The 18017-nt window shown below is 37.4% G+C and overlaps 2 protein-coding genes across 2 annotated transcripts in view; both read left to right on the top strand.

Moving 5' to 3' along the window:
* Positions 1 to 5146, top strand: part of TMED7 (transmembrane p24 trafficking protein 7) — a 43614-nt gene extending 38468 nt beyond the window's left edge. The window contains exon 4 of the mRNA XM_063665151.1: positions 5011 to 5146. Within this exon, the coding sequence (XP_063521221.1) occupies position 5011 (1 nt within the window). The 3' untranslated portion in view covers positions 5012 to 5146. The remainder of the gene's footprint in view (positions 1 to 5010) is intronic.
* Positions 5070 to 7675, top strand: TICAM2 (TIR domain containing adaptor molecule 2). Its single transcript, XM_054488489.2, has one exon. The coding sequence runs from the start codon at positions 5070 to 5072 to the stop codon at positions 5775 to 5777; it is 708 nt and encodes a 235-aa protein (XP_054344464.1). The 3' UTR covers positions 5778 to 7675.
* Positions 7676 to 18017: the final 10342 nt, after the last annotated feature.

Below are 18017 nucleotides of genomic sequence, written 5' to 3'. Positions count from 1 at the left end.
TCTTGATTATATTGCTTTTCTCAGTGAATGGCACCACCACCCACAAAGTTACATAAGGCATAAGCTTGGGAGGCATCCCTGACTCTTCCATCTCTGCCATCCCCATCACCTCCTACATATCTTTGTCTCCACTATCACTTCATCTGTCTGGGGCTCTGCTTTCTCACCGACACTATTGTAGCAGCCTCTTAACTAATTGTTCTCCCAGTCTAGCATCTTCCGGTCCTGTAGCCTAGTTTCTTTACAAACCTAAACTTCCAGACAACAGCAGTAGCTATAATGGTATGCCATTTTCCAATAGAATACAGCTCTCCTTCATATAAACAAAAGTGCACTCACCTTCTCCCTAAAAGGTACAACTCAAAGTCCCATAGGTCACCATATCATCTGTAATATTCATCATCAACAATTTTAGGAGTATTTTAACCTGCATCAGGTCAGATCAGATCACTCGCATTTAACACCTACCAGGGGCTATCTGTCTGCCAGCATGATGAAAGCCAAAGTCCTGAGCAAAATACCTTAGGTTCCTTATAAGGAACGTCTTTTAATCTACTTTACCTTTCCCCTGCACTTGCTTCTTTCCCTTCGTCTTCTGCCTCCTCCTTCATGGACTTGAGCCATAAATGTCCGGTGCAAAATGATTCTAACGTACAGTCTTTGCCCTCTGGTACCTCAATGTTTTTTCAATTGCTGCTTCCACTACCTAGAAAATGTCCACCTGTCTTTGTTTTGCAAGTGTGAAGCGTCCCCTGCTGCACATGGCCCTCCTGAGTGCTTTCATGGCACCTGATATGCTGAATAAAGCACCTGTGCAGTGAGTCCTAATTGTCTGTTTAATTATCCTGGCTTCACATCTCTAAAACCTAGCATGTTTTGCTGCAGAGTTTTCCAACAAAATATTTATTAATAACAAACATTTATTAACAACACAACTTATTAATTGAACACAGGAATCTTGATTTTACATATATTTGCCACAAGATGGTGCTGTTCAGATATGAACGAAAAAGGCTCTCCAAGTCTGAAGGATTCAGTACTAGGTGAAACTACTTTAAATATGTTAAAATCTTAATATTGCTACATTCATCGGTCACCCTACTTGACCAGTCATAAGCGTTTGAAGTCGGTTAAGCACTGTCTTTCTCTTGAATTGTTTTCTTTCCTTAGCAGCTGGGGTACCACTCTCTTCTGGTTTTCCATCAACCCATCAACCTTCCTGACTAGTCCTTTTCTGCCTCCTTTGCTAGTTCTTTCTGTTCTGTTTTTTTTTTCCAACACTCTACCTTTATTAATGGTTTCATTAATGGTTTATGAATTGCATGTTGTCATAGCAGTAATGGGTAGAAGTGACTAACAAATTGCCATAAATCTAGCCTAAAGATAGATCATCAACTATCCAAAAATCATTTGTAACATAACACAAATACAAAAATCACTGTAGGAAGTTAATCTTAATAATAATGACAACAATAACTCCACCTTCATAATGTTGGAGTGCCATAGGGCTCAGTCTTTCTTTTACTATCTATACTCACCTCCTTAAAATCCTGTATAGTCTTTAATGATCTCATATTGTCTTTTTCAAATACCATCTATACAAAGATAAAGGCCAAATATGCATCTCCCCGCTGGACCTTTCTCCTACACTCCAGACTCTATATTCAATGCCTAGTCAACATCATTGGCACATCTTCTCAGTTCTACTTTCAAAATATGCCCCAAATTTAGCCACTTCTCACCACTTTTACTAGTACCATCCTGGTTCAAGTCATCATCATTTTACTATTGGGTTTCTGCAACAGACTCCTAACTAGTGTTCCTGCTTCCACCCTTCCCTTCCTGCCTTCTATTCTCAATGCAGCAACCAAAGTGATCCTGTGAAAACTAGTCAGATCATGTCACTCCTCTGCTCAAAATCCTCCCCTGGCTTCTCCTGTTGCTTATCTCCTTCTAGGCTACCCTTGCCTCCCTCCAGCCCCACGGCACCCCTTTGCGGTTTCTATTTTTTCCTTATGGTGTTTGGATCCTTGATTTGTCTATAGCCTCCCTTTTTATCTAATTCTGTTAATTTATCTCATCTTTGCTATTTTTGTTTCATTGATTACATATTCTTTTTAGTACCTCCTAGAGCAAGGTTACTCAAACTGCTTGTCCATGATAATCTAAGAAGCATGCACCAGAATGTAAACCATGCTGCTTCCTGCTTTGAGAGTGTCTTGCTAGGAAAAAAATTTAGCTGGCTAAACAGCATACTTACTGATGTAGTTGATTTACATCCTGGCACAATCTGCTTATCTCCTCATTGACTGGTAAGAAACAGTTCAGAGACTGACATCTTGTTCATGGACTATGCTTTGAGTAGCACCATCCTAAAATATAAACATTTGTTGTATAAGTGTTTTAGCTTCTTTTTTATGTATTTAATAGCAATAATAGCTGCTAAGGTTTATTGAGTGCTTACTATGTGCCCAGCACCATCCTAAGCCGTTTTGATCTTCATAAAACCCCTAAGGATAGGGACTATAATTATTTTACAGATAATGAAATCAAAGCACAAATATATTGATTAAGTTGTACAAAATCACAGTTATTTTATAGCAGGAAGGGGATTTACACTCAGGCAGTCTGATTCCAAAGTGCATAGTCTTCATGAAATGGAATTTTAAATCTGTTTTTGTACGCTATGATTCTTCTTTATATTCTTTCCACAGTTTGTTCCCTTGGCAGTCTCCTTACTCCCTCCCTCCAGATTAGAAAATTATAGTAAAGTTTTATAGACATTGCCACTAGTTTTTTTCTCTCGGTCTGATTAGGTGGGTGACACTGCTTGGAAGTTGGAACACATCATAGATTTCTGAAGTCTTTTGCTCTTTTTTTGCTAACTGGTATTTAAGAAAAATAAGTTGAAGTTGTAATTCTTTGTTTTTATTTTAAAAGATTTTGTGATCTGCCTTGACACACTATCTTACCCTAGAAGTTTTTCATATTCTTTATAAATAACTGTTATATTCCTTCAAAGCACTTGTCTGTACCAGCTAGTGATTAAGATAATGGTGTTGAATTCAATGATAAGTGTAGATCGTTTTAATTGACAGAAAATAGATGCCTCTGGATGGTTTAACAATTGTTTTCTCGTTCAGGGGGAACTTCTTTCTGCAACTTTGCATAGCAAAACCCTTTTATTATAATGCAGTAACAAAAGTCAGCAGTGAATCCTAATCAATGAAGAGAGTCCAAATTAGTTTGGTTTTATTATTTTGGATGGATATATGTCACATTTTAGAGTTATTATGCCTTAGAATACCTCTTAGTAACTAGCACAATATACCATGGAGCGAGAACCTAAAGTACAGACAGTGAATGAAGGAGTGGTCAGCAGTTTCCTCACTAGTCAGAGGCAGCTGCGAACATTTTTACTCACATACATTGAATGAAATTCTCTATGTTTTTTTCCTTGGTTTTTGTTCCCATGACAGTTTTCACCACTTTTGTTGAACAGTTTCTTCTAAACCTGAATTATGTAGGCATATGTAGCCATGTTACTTATGTTGTTATGAATGTTATAATTTCTTCTTGAGGCATGGCCTTTGCCCATAAAGAATAAGTAAAAATGCTCTGGAATATAGCCTGTGGCTCACATTTGAAAATATGAAACCTGTATTTATATATTCTAAATGTTCTGTCTTTTAATAAAAGAATTCCCCTTGAAACTGCCTGTTTGGGGGATTTTATTAGGAATATTGCCAACGTTTTCTGAAGAGTTATTTAAATTAGATTCACATGGTATACATTTCTTTCACAGTTGATCTAGTTCTTCCACTCTGAATTTAGAATTTTTTTAAATAAAAGAATGAGTCTAGGTCAGACGTGGTAGCTCATACCTGTAATCCCAGAGCTTTGAGAGGCTGAGGCGGGAGGATTGCTTGAGCCCAGGAGTTCGAGACCAGCCTGGGCAACATATGAAACCCCATCCTACCAAAACAAAAAACAAAAAAACACAAAAATTAGCCAGGTGTGGTGGCATGTACCTGTAGTCCCAGCTACTCCAGAAGCTGAGGTGGGAGTATGGCTTGAGCCTGAGAGGCAGAGGTTGCAGTGAGTTGAGATGACACCACTGCACTCCATCCTGGGCAACAGAGCCAGACCTTGTCTCAAAAAATAAATAAATAAAGAATAAATAAATAACAACAAAAACAAGAATGAGTCTAAACTATAATCATTCTTTGTTGATTTCACTGGAGAAAGTCTCAAGTCTTTGTTTCTAGAGTTCATTTCCAAACTGAGATGTTAATTTTTCCTTGGGTGAATAAATATATTTTCTTCAGTAGTTACAGGATTCGTTGGAAAAAGATATTTCTTACTTTTCACACACTCTTATTATAATTTATTCTCCATTAGATTCACCATCGCTACAATGCCTGACTCCAGACAAACAAAAAAAAGCTCTGAACCAGTGAATCCTGGACATCATTTCACTTGACATTTCAGATCTTCTGTTTATGCTGTCAGTAGAGATGCTGCCAGTCATTGTTAGGATATTTGTGTTCTATTTTGTTTGTGCTTGATACAGAAGTATATTTATGCTTAATTGAGTATTCAGTTTCTTTATATTTTCCTGTTTCTAGTCTACATGGTAATTTGATAATGGAGAAATTAGATTTAAACTGCATGAAAATATAAAGTGGTGTGGTACCTATCACGAAAATACCAACATAATTTATTTCAATCTGGAGGTTTGTAGTGCTAATACAACACCATTTACGTTTTCCGAATGTCTCCTATTATATTATACTGGACCCTTTATTTAATGTTCCCTTCGCTGCCTGTGATAGCCCTTGTGAAGCTCACAAAAGATTAGTAGTTTAGCTTCCCAATTATCTGTTTGTCATTTATGTGTTTGGATCTGTCTATTATAATCTTTTTGAGCTTTTCAGGTTGAATGAAAGTTTCCATTTTTAATGTTTTGATTAAATTTATAATATTCTTCTGTTTTGTTACTTCTTTTAGATTGAAAAGAAATGCTGAGAAATACATAAAGTTTTCCTCTTCTGCCTTGGATATTTATAATGGGTATCGGGAAGTCTAAAATAAATTCCTGCCCTCTTTCTCTCTCTTGGGGTAAAAGGCACAGTGTGGATACAAGTCCAGGATATCATGAGTCAGATTCCAAGAAGTCTGGAGATCTATCCTTGTGTAATGTTGCTGAGCACAGCAGTACAACAGAGGGGCCAACAGGAAAGCAGGAGGGAGCTCAGAGCATGGAAGAGATGCTTGAAGAAGAAGCTGAAGAAGAGGTGTTCCTCAAATTTGTGATATTGCATGCAGAAGATGACACAGATGAAGCCCTCAGAGTCCAGAATCTGCTACAAGATGACTTTGGTATCAAACCCGGAATAATCTTTGCTGAGATGCCATGTGGCAGACAGCATTTACAGAATTTAGATGATGCTGTAAATGGGTCTGCGTGGACAATCTTATTACTGACTGAAAACTTTTTAAGAGATACCTGGTGTAATTTCCAGTTCTATACGTCCCTAATGAACTCCGTTAACAGGCAGCATAAATACAACTCTGTTATACCCATGCGGCCCCTGAACAATCCCCTTCCCCGAGAAAGGACTCCCTTTGCCCTCCAAACCATCAATGCCTTAGAGGAAGAAAGTCGTGGCTTTCCTACACAAGTAGAAAGAATTTTTCAGGAGTCTGTATATAAGACACAACAAACTATATGGAAAGAGACAAGAAATATGGTACAAAGACAATTTATTGCCTGAGATGAAACTTAACATGTGGCTGGCTCCTGTTTTGTAAACCAAATGATTAATCTTCACTTGAGAAAGCAGTTTCTAGGAAATGTTTAAATAAAAGAGGGTCTTCGCCTTAAAGAAACCTATGGAGCACAAGAAAGATAAATTTCTGCAGGACAGTCTACAAAATTGTGGTACTTTTTGATGTTTCAGTAAACTTGACATTGTCGGAGTTTCAAGGACTTTTCTTTCACAATTTTCCTAGTTCATGGATATGAAAAAGGAATTCTCAATCCATATTCCTCGTATTGAAGCTTGAACAAAAACTTGTATGACAGACATTTTTAAAAATGTGACAACGCTTTTATTCTCTGAATTTTGATCTCAAAGGACACAGCAAAAAAATGGCCCCAGGAGATCTGATCACACTTCCTCCTGAGGCACCTCTCATGGATGTTGCAATAAGCATTCGGGTACTATTACCCAGAAATATGAATTGCCAGAATAGAACATTTAGCATGTTGAGTGTTGATGCATATAAAATCAGAAATAGATGTGAGAATGGTGGAACTTTTTAAAAGAACCCAGTCAAATGTGTTTTCTGCTGAAATCTGCATATTCGGAGGCATTTCCCACCACCGATTCACAGCCCATTTGATAGTGTGGTAGTTAGGGACTTCATGGAGTGGTGTTCAGACGTCCCCTGGGGCTTAAAGCTCTTCATATTAGTCATCATCTGTAACTACGGCTTTATTTGCAGAGCTTCTAAAAGGCATATAACTGTGTGAGTGGCCAGATATTCACTTTTTAAATCAAAAACCTCTCTTATGGAAGCTTTAAAAGTTTCCCTCACACACAATTCTCTTCTCAGGAAGTATTTCTCATTTAGGTCTTCAAAGTAGCCTGACTGTGTGCATGTGTGTGTGTGATAGGTTATTTGTAAAGACTTTGGATAGAAGGAGATGTATTTTATTACCTCCTGTTCTAGAGCCCCATGCTCCTAACAAGCCAGAGAGGCCCCACACAGGCTTGTTTCTTTCCTCCACAGCCCTTCTGCCCATCTGAGATTGAGGGAGCATCGTCCACTTGAGATCAGGGATGGGGTGGAGAATGGGTCATGTCATATAATGAGAAAAGCCCTCTTCAGGATCATGAGACCTGGTTCTAGTCCAATTTCTGCCACTGAGGATGAATGTAACTGTGGGCAAACTACTTACCCTCCTTTATCTGTGAAATGAAAGGGTTGAATTGATGGATCTCTAAAGGCCTTTGTCCTCTATGAGGATGTGAAAAACTAGGGACCACAAAAGGGAACAAGCAAAAAAGTTCGGATTTGATAAAGTGATATATAATAGTTGCAGAAGGCTTTATATATGCTTATAATGAAAAGATATTTTTTGTATATTGACAGCATAATTTATTTTTAATGCTGTCATTACACTTAAAGTCACAGGAAAAAAAAATACATGCTTACTCAGGCTTTCTTAAAAATAAGTTTTTATAGAGATCCTTGAGTAAAGACATTTTGATTAATTTCTTTCTTCTTATTCCCCACTTGTATGTCCCCTACCAGTACTGGGATCTCCACACATCTTTTTGCAGTTACCTCTTCATAGCCATGAACCAAAACGTTCTATGAGGAGCATGCAAGTAAGTCAAGCCTCCTATTCTATTAGTACTTATTAGAGGAGGAGATTGTTTTCATTGCATAGTGACATTTTCTTAGCCTTAATGTTCTGATAGTAGCTTACTACTCACTTCTCTTTTTCAGTTTTCATAATAAGTGTTCATTTTTTTGTCATAATGCTTCCTGTAAAGCCAGTTTTATATACTAATAAAACATGAACTGCCCACTCTTCATGCCTGCCAAACTTGGGGCAATTGATGCTAAATGGTATTTTTAAAATAAATGTTTTTATTCTTTACTCTTAACTAAACTTGTTTATTTTCAACTCCAATGAAGATTGTGGAAGAGTGTTTTGAAATGAAGCATCGATTTGTACTTCATAGAGCACCAGACACAATGTCTCACCCAATTTGGAGTTCCATATTTTTTTTATGATAAAGAAAAATGTTAAGTGCTGAATTATTATATATGTTGAAATTATCAATTGTAACAAAATAGCTAAACTGAGGATGAAAACAGGTAAAGGTGTGGGCTTTGTCATGTGTTTGTGTGTTGTGTACATATGTTCGTGTGCACACACCCATACACACACACACATATCTAGGTACATACACATATCAGGAAATATAGGGAATTTTGCACTATGCTGGGGAGCTTTCATTTTGAGTACTCTGTGGGCCTTATTGCCCACCCTGGAGCTTTACAGGGGAGAACCTGAGTTGAGCCTCATGTATCAGTTAGGAAAACCCCACGTCACGTGGCCTAAACCATAAGAAAAAAATATTATCCGACTTAACAAGAGGTCCGCCAAGGTACAGGAGCTCAAATATGTCATTAAAATCCCAGTCATATACTGAAATATTATTCAGTTCTAAAAAGGAATGAAATTCTGATACATACTATAACATGGGTGAACCTTGAAAACATTATGCTAAGTAAAATAAGCCAGATATAAAAGGACAAATATTATATGATTCCACTTATATAAGGTAAATTCACAGATACAGAAAGAATAGAGGTTACCAGGGGCTGAGGGCAGGGAGGAATATGGAGCTATTGCTTAATGGGTACAGAGTTTCTGTTTGGGGTGTTGAAAACATTCTGGAAATGGGTAATGATGATGACGCACAACATTGTGAAATGTACTTAATACCACTGAATTGTACACTTAAATACCACTGAATTGTACACTTAAATATGGCTAAAATGATAGATTTTATGTTATATATATTTTACCACAATACAAGTTGAATATCCCTTATCCAAAATGCTTGAGACCAGAAGTGTTTTGGATTTTGGATTTTCATATTAGAGATGCTCAACTTGTAATTAAAAAAAAAGAAAAGGTAAAAAAACAAACCCAGGTTCTTTCCATCTTTTTGCTCTTCCATTCTCAGTGTTTCAGTTGAGCTCCCTACCAAGGTGTAGCCTGGCTGCTCCAGTGTCCGACACCGTATACAGACATGATAGTGTCCAGCCTAATAAGACGATAGGAGTGTTCCGCCCATATGGAAAAAATAATTCATCACTGCATTATTGGAAATTGTTGATACCCAGTAATAATAAAGAGCCATCTGACTCCCAGCTGGTTATATTATTTCAAAATTCTCCCTACCCCTACCCCTACCCTAAGTGGACACCTCCTAGCCGCCGTGCATCCCAACATCTTCCAACACCATTTCTGAGTCAGACTATCTGGATTTGAATTCTACCTCTGTCCTCTATAAGTGATGTTCTGAAGCAAGATACCTAACTTTTTTGAGTCTTAATGTCCTCATCTAAAAATAAACATCATAAATCCCTCCCTGAAAGGTCATTTTGAGGATTTAATGAGCTAGTGCCTCACATATAGCTACCATATCTATGCTATTAGAACTATTTTTTGTTGCCTACACACATTCAATATGCAGCATGGGTTGGCGGGCAGGACACATATGCATTTTTACATACTCACAATCCTATCCTTGGAAACCTTGCAACTTGTAGGGAATAGATTTTAAACAAAGACAAAGGAAGATGCCAGGCCTTGTTCCCATGTGCAGTACAGCCCCCAGTCAGGCACTGAAAAGCAGAGGAGCCCCCTTGATCAGCAAGAGATGTGTGAGCTGTTAATGATGAGTATGAGTGCAGAGGAAGCTGGTGGCATGAAGGATGCAAGAGCATGGTACCATGATTCTAACAAGTAGAAAGTTGGGCCATAAACTAGAAAAGCAGAAAAATGGAGTCTAGGAGTGCCAGCTTTGAAGCCAGTTAGGAGGAAGAATGGCTCAGACCTGGATGCCTTCAGTGGAGTTTTGTTGCTCCTTACACTCAAAAATGGTGGATCAACTTTGTGTTCATTTGATTTTGGAGGGCAGGGGGTGTAATCCATTTAATTTAGCTCTTTTCTGGGGCTTAGCATCTCCCAGATAATTTTGCCTCATTTGGGAATAGGCTGTATGAGTTTAGTTATACTGTTCCCCTTGGGTTGGGTGAAGAAGGGAGTAAGAGTATCACTGGTCTACTCTGCTCCTTTCTTTCCTGACTAACTTAAGTTCTGCCTTGAATTCAACAAGCTGTTTGCTTGGGTTAACCCTTTCCAGCACAAGTCAGGGATGTTTTCCACTTCAGTCCCTCATCCTTCAATTTTGCAGATCTTAATGCATTGGTTGTCCAAACCACCTCACTGCATAGAAGGTAACACCACAAGTCACAGAAATAACTTCCCTGGGCCCTCTCATTTGCAACAGCTCATTCCTAAGGCCCAATCCCAGTTCCTGATGGTGGATGTTGTTCCAGCTGGAAAGCTTAATCACTTCCTCTCCAGTAACAAATACATAGACTAGATTTCACTGAGTCATCTGTCTGCCCAGTAAAGGACCCTGCAAGAAAGAGATCAAAGTGGATTTCACAGTCTTGTTGCAAAGGAAATCTGAGTTGGGGCCCAAGTGTCCAAAGGGTGTAGAGTGGCTCAATATTAGTATCTAATTCAGGAGAATCATTTCAGTGCAGGCAAAGGATCTCAGGTCCTTTATCTGTACATTTTGCAGGTAAAAAAACCTCAGTGCAGGTAAAGAAACCACATACCATGCTGTGGAGTCAGGCTATTCCCAATTGTAGAGAAAGTCCATTGATCCATGAGTGTGGTGGGGCTGGCCCCAGCGCTAGTGAGAAGCTGTTGCCATGGCTGCATTGCTGGTAAGGTGGGATTCCGTGTGTTTGCCCTGAGCAATCTGCGCTGCCTCTGTGACTTTCCTCCTCTTCTCAGTCTTACACCGCCTGGTCTTAGGTCATCTGCTAAGCTGTCACAGAAAGTGACTGTACCCTCCATACCTGTGGATGGTCTGAAGGGCAAGGAGGAAATTTCAGAAAGCTGTCAGGCACTTGATGAAATGAAACCACAGCATCTGGAAGTTGATGTCCTTAAGCCAATGACTAGAAGGAATGAACAAGAGAACTGATGTTGTTGTCCATGGACCTGATGTTTCTTATGAGATTCCAAGTAGAAAAATTTATTAGATTTTGAACACTTAACAGCTGGATAAGGACAACTTTCTCATATATATATATATGTCATATGTGGCAATACCCTTGTCAATTAACATATTGAGTTTGGATTGAGGTAAGTAATACTTGAAAGTGCCATTAATTAATAACTCAGAGCATGAAAATTATTTGATTAAAAGCTCAACGAGGCTGGGTGTGGTGGCTCATGCCTGTAATCCCAGCACTTTGGGAGGCCAAGGTGGGTGGATCACGAGGTCAGTAGTTCAAGACCAGCCTGGCCAAGACGGTGAAACCCCCTCTACTAAAAATACAAAAATTAGTCGGGCGCGGTGGCAGGTGCTTGTAATCCCAGCTACTCAGGAGGCTGAGGCAGGAGAGTTGCCTGAACCCAAGCAGCAGAGGTTGCAGTGAGCCAAGATCGGGCCACTGCACTCCAGCCTGGGCGATACAGTGAGACTCTGTCTCAAAAACAAAAAGCTCAACGATTTAACTTGTGGAAAAAAAGACAGTTGCTCTCTCTTCTCCTTTGTCAATGAACCTGCTCTCACAACTGTTTACTCCAACACCTATACTCCTTCACAGCTGCCTTCCTTTCTGTCATGAGCAAGAATTGTTCTGGGGAAATCACTTCTTTAGTTAGTTTAACACACTTCTGTTTCTCTTCAGATAGAGTGAGTTCTGAGTCATTTTTACTCTGAGGTGAATAATTAGAAATGCTTTTATTAGCAAATAACAGGAACCGCATTTAAGCAGTTTCCAAATCTAATTAGAAATGTTGCTTCCAGCTACCTACTCAAACTATAGGTTTAAATCAAGAAAATTGTTTTCTTCTATTATTTGTAGGGGACCTTTATAAACTAGCTCCTTCCAGAGGTTTTCCATGTATATATTGGACAAGACACATAACAAGCTTTACAGATTTCTATATATTTTATGTGTATTTATAAATAACGCTATCACATTAAAATGTTCTAAAATTAGATTGCAGTGCTTGTTGCACAACTCTGCACATATACTAAAAACTGTTGAGTTGTATACTTGAAATGGGTAAATTTTATGGTATGTAAAATATATCTCAATAAAGAACATAAAAAATACTCTCAAGCAAAGATGACAATAAAATGCTACAGTGATTTGGAAACATGATTTAACAATGACTAGTAATGTTGAAGATGGGCATATCTTATGAATCTAGCAGTTCTACCTCTGGATTTGTATCCCGAAGAAACTCTCTCACAGGTACCCAAAGAAGCACGCGTGAGAAAGATGCCTATGCAGCATTCTTTGTAATAGGTAAATAATGAGAAACAATCTAAATGTCCATCAGTAGGAGGATGCAGGAATACATTATGGCAGGTTCATGAAATCAATACTATAGGGCATTAAAAATAACTAGGAAACCTACATATGTGAATATGGGTAAATTTATAAAATGTAATGTGGGGGAGAAGTAAATTATAGAATAATATGGACAATTTGATAACATTTATATAAAGTTTTAAAACATACAAGACAGCTCCATATTTTTAATGGATACTTACATTGGTGATGGTATATTATTTTCCGTGCTCTCCTGTATGTTTGAAAAAGTTCATAATTATTTTTTAAATTAGCATACACTTGTAGTCATGTTAAGTGCTGAAGATGTTTCCTATACATGCAATGATTTGAGGAACTAAAAAAAAGATGAAGACTGTCAATGGGTAGAGAAATATATGCTTGTAATAATATGTTTCATCTTTTATCATCTACTGTATTTGGCACTTAACTTACATTATCTCCAGTGTTCCCCAGATTCCTACAAGGTTAGTCATACAGTGTCCAATACTGGGCCAAGAAACAGACGCTGGAAATGTAATACACCCAAGATCACAGGCTGGTAGAGGATGGAGTCATTGAAATGCCAGTGGTCTGGCTCCAAAGCCTTGTGGGTCTTAGGCTTCATAATTGTGCTTCTCAATGTACCTGTCTGCTTTTCTCATGGTGGAGAAATTGGGAGAGGCCAGTAGTACAAAGAGAAAACCATAGCAATTTCTAAGTGAGAAAGAAACAACATGGTGAGGTTGCCATAATTCTAGTCTTCTTTGCCTAGTATGCACAACTCATGACAGAGAGTCTCAGGAACTATGTGTCCTAATTCCACTGTGCCGCTGTGGAGCGAACTTTTCTAATCTTCACTTTCCTCCAGAAGACTCACAGTATTGCAGTAGCTGATTTCTAACATTTTTCTAGCTGTATGATTTTTTTCTGAGCTCTAAAAACTAAGGTCTCTGCCAGTTCTAAAATGCTTCCCTTCTTTTGTTGTACTTTCTTCACTTCAGCTTTTGAACAAGCATCACTAAGCACTATTTTGTCACAAACTCCATGACCTTTGGAAATGGAAATGATGCTCTCTTAGTAAGCCCTGTCTATGTCTAGGGAGAGAGGAGGATGTCGGTTTCTTTTAGCTCTGAACAAGAAGTCCACTATGTTTGGCATGATAATTTAGAGGGTCGCCAAGTACTCTTGTTTTGTTTTGCTTTACGTACTTTATTTGCTCATGCTAGATGATGCATATGTTAAATGAAACACTGCTTTGATTTAGAGGGAGGAAGAAAAATGGGGTACATAATAAGTGGGACTAGTGTTTATTTCAGGAAAAATGTGTTGCTTAGCTCCTGGATGCATATAATCATGTGCATCTTTTCTGTGTTTCAGAACAAAGATGTTGTTCAGCAATATAGGAAACATTAACAAAAGGAAACAAATGCAGACATTTACATACACTGTGATTTGTGAGTTTCAGGGTGGGATAGAGCTAGCAAAAATTATGTTTCATGCTTAGATTTTATGTAAAACTACTGTGATATCGAATGCCGTATGTTTTGATTGGAGTACAACCTGTGCAGCCCCATTATTTGGGTTCAATTTTAGTTGTACCATTTACTTGTTGGGTAACTTTGGTCAAATTTAGTTAACCTTTCTATGCTTTCAATTTGTAAAGTAGAAATCATAGGAATGACTACCTCAGAGGTGTTCTGGAAAGTAAGTGATTTAATAGAGATAAAGTACTTAGGACAGGGGGAGTAAGGCATTCTTAGAAGTCGCTTTCATCCTGACCTTGCCTATTATTCAAGGCTGACTGCTAAGAGACTAGTTAAGCAATTAGATCAAGATCTTGATAGTTGCCCTATTTTTCCCCTTCAAGGACATATGTGTTACTTTCCTCTAATACATTTGCCTAAAGCCAAAGAACAATCCATCTACCACTTAAGAATACATTTACTGCTTTTAACTTAAAAAAAATAAAGAAAAGGATCTGCAAGGATGAGCTCCATCTTATGGTAGGCTTCATCTATACTGCCTCCTTTTCGTCGTAGTGGCTGATGCAGTCAGGCATCCAGTCACTGGTGCATAGCTGAGAGAAAACTCAGGGCTGGTGTTCTAAACGGGGTGACATAAGGATCTGTAATCACTGACCCAGCGACTCCAATACTGTCTTTGTTTCCCTGAGTTTTATGTTTGCCCAGAACTGGAAGGCTCCCAGCCATTCATTCACTGGTCAGTTCTATGTGTGTGCTGTAGTAGCTACTCTGTTGCCAGCAACAAGAAGAAGGAGGTGAGGACAGCTCTAGGCCTGATTTTCGCTGCCAAAGAAATTCTGGCACTGGTTAGTGCCCTGCTGCATGGTTGGCATGGAGAGTAGAGAATTCAGACTACCTAACAATTGAGGACTTAGGGGAACAATAGGTCCTGGTTATTTTGTTAGCCTTTTGCTGAGATATTTCCTTTATTCTTCTTCGGACTGCCCCATTGGGACCCAAGCTATTTCTTGTGGTTGTAAGGGCCTACTCAACTTAAACCATTTAATTCAGTTCCATTTAATTTTTAAAAATAGTTAATATATTCAAATGCCTCAAAATTCAAAGAGTACAATGCAGCAACCTTGTTTTCATTCTCAAAGCCATTCACTATTACAAGCTCCTTATGAGTTCTGCCAAGATGCCTTATGCATATACAATCAATAACATATGTACATATATACAAATCTACCCATCCCCATTTATCTCAGAGGTCATCCGATACCAATGCATGAAGAGCTTCTTCATTTTGTTCTTACTGACTGGGTAGTACTCAGTTGTTTCAATGTATCATAACTTATTTTAACCAGTACCCATTGAAGGATGGCCCTTTATATTGTTTCCAGTCTTTTGATACTACAGCGCCCCTGTAACAAGCAACCATGTATGTGTGAAATTTTGCACATGTATAAATGAATATATCAGTAAGATAAAAGCCTAGAAGTGAACTTGCTGGGTTAAGAGCATGTGGATATGAAATTTCTACAGATACTTCACAAAAGTTGCATCAGTTTACATTCCCAGCAGCATTATATGAAAGTGCCTGTTTTCCCAGAGCCTTAGAAGAGTGTGTCACCAAACTTTGCCAATCTAAAGGTAAAAAACAATGTCTCACCAAAGTTTTAATTGGCATTTTTTAAGATGTGAAGTTGAACATCTTTTCATATGTTCAAGAGCTGTTGGCATTCCCTTTTCTGTGAAATATCTGTATGTACCCTTTGCCCAAGTTTCTATTGGATTATTTGTCTTTATATAACTATTATATGAATAGGAGCTCCTAAGAATAGGGTCTCTTTATATGTTGGATAAATTAGCCCTTGTCTCTGATTTGCAAATATTTTTCACAGTGCAGGTTTAGATTTTGCTTATGGTAGTTTTTTTCCCCATGGAGATATTTTTTATTTGTAAGTAGCAGAATTTGTCAGTTTTTCTTTTATCTGAGTTTTTTCCTAAGCTTTATAATATGCTTTAGTATCTGAGAAAGCTTGTTTACCCTTATTGTTCTTCATTTTCAAAATTTTCTACTTCTGTGCTTGCTTGTTTACTATTGCATATGACTGTGAAATATAAATTTTATATATTAATATAAATATGCTTATATTGCTATAAAAATCCTTTTATTAGGGCTGCATTCCATTTACGGCTTAGCTTAAAGAGATTTGATATCTTTATGTTGCTGTGTCTTTCCATCTAGGGCCATCTTATGCCAAAGGGCAATACAGATGTGCCATCTCTGGGTGCTTTTAACAAAAATGCCAAGCTTTTGTATATGTTATGTGTGCCAAGTGTTTAAAGCAGGCCTTGCACTAGTGCACCAAGAGTTTTTACTTTATGACTTGAGCAAAACATTTTGACACTGTATTGTGGCTATGTCTCTAAAGTTAATAGTAAACACTTTTAATTTAAAAATATTAAGAACCTTAAAAATATATCTTTTAATAATTCCCTTCCAAAGCCAGAAAATTAGAGATATGAAGAAAGCATTGTATACATGTGCTTATATTATTTTTAGCATAATAACAAAAATCAGAAATGATGTAAATGCCCACAGGTGAAGATTTGGTTAAATTACAGTAATCCTTATTTTGAAATGCCTTTCAGTGATTCAACTTTTTTTAATAAATATTTATTGACATAAAAATTCCAGCTATAATGTTAAGTAATAGTACAAGAAACCAAAAATATATTTAGTATGGCTTGAATTCATTTTAAAAAGTTGAATGTATATATTACATATGCTTTGAAAAAAGACAAGAAGGCAGTAAACTAAAATGTTAGTATTAGCCATCTACAAGGGTTGGATTGTGGACAATTTTTTTTTCCTTCTGTTTTGTTGTACTTTCCAACTTTTCTACAAGAAACAGTAATTTTATATCTAAATAATGAAATTCTAAAAAATTAGCTGCATAACAAGGTTGGGTTTGAATAACAGGTATAAGAGATATATTGGTAGTTTAAAAACACAATACTTTCCCAAATCAGAGCAGCCTACAAACGCTGGATGTTTTCTTCATTTTATTTATGACACAGCTACTCTTCCTAAAGAAACTCTTATTGAAATTATAGATTCATTAATGAATGACTGATATGTAAAAATATAACTTTAAAAATAGTGGCTTGTAGAATTTTTTTAAAGAAGCACAATAGTAAAATTAAGTGTGCATAGTTGGAAAGAAATTATTGGACAGTTTTATTATTTGCCAGTAGCATGACTATACACTTGTTGTGAAACAAAACGAAGTAACAAAAAAGAGAAATCATCCATTGTAATTTTACTGTCAAAGAAATCTTTAACCACCTATAAATTAGCAAAAAGAAAAGTTAATTCTATGATTGTGATATGGATGATGAGCAGATGAGGACATCAATATGTCTGCCCTGTTTTGACTGCCACTGAAATATCTATTTCAGCTAGAACAGTATCTGCTTCCCACAGCGTATTTATTTGCGCTCAGGGTGAGTATTATAAGCCAGCTGCTATTAATCCTGTGCTGAGGAGTTATGTTTCCTACCCTCAGACACAAGGAAACTCAAGAACTTGAAACCAAATTTAAGAAATGCACATTTCTTTTAAGTTTGGTTTTATTTGAAAGGTTTCTAGAAAGCATTTTCCTCTTATTACAAGAAGTATTTTATTGCTGAATTTTAAAATATTATTCCTGAATTTTTAAAGTATTTCAGTTTTTAATACACATGGATTTTTCTGGAGACTTGGATAATGAACTACTCTGAACTGAGAATTTGTTGACATCTTACTATAAATTTTAATGAATGAAAGTATACCAAGATTTAAAATGAAAGAAAGAGGTTTATATAATAGTAGCCCTTCATTTTGGAGTTTGGGGAGAATAAAAAAACTTTTTTTTTTTTTTTAATATATAGCTGTTGGCCAGGTGTGTTGGCTCACGCCAGTAATCCCAGCACTTTGGGAGGCCGAGGTGGGAGGATCATATGAGGTCGGGAGTTCGAGACCAGCCTGAACAACATGGAGTAACCCTGTCTCTACTAAAAATACAAAATTAGCTGGGTGTGGTGGTGTATGCCTGTAATCCCAGCTACTCGGGAGGCTGAGGCAGGAGAATCTCTTGAACCCAGGAGGCAGAGATTGTGGTGAGCCAAGATCGTGCCATTGCACTCCAGCCTGGGCAACAAGAGCAAAACTCTGTCTAAAAAAAAAAAGAAAATACATAGCTGTTTAAATGCTAAGCCTGTCATTGTAGACGTTCCTGTATAATGTATTTGTAATCAATTGTTTTTCTGGAATGTGATGATTCCTCTAATATTGAGAATAGAATTTATAGCTCCCAATTTTTG

The sequence above is a fragment of the Pongo pygmaeus genome, chromosome 4, assembly GCF_028885625.2.
Source record: "Pongo pygmaeus isolate AG05252 chromosome 4, NHGRI_mPonPyg2-v2.0_pri, whole genome shotgun sequence".
Taxonomy (NCBI): Eukaryota; Metazoa; Chordata; class Mammalia; order Primates; family Hominidae; genus Pongo; species Pongo pygmaeus.
This window is presented reverse-complemented; position numbering and strand designations above follow the sequence as displayed.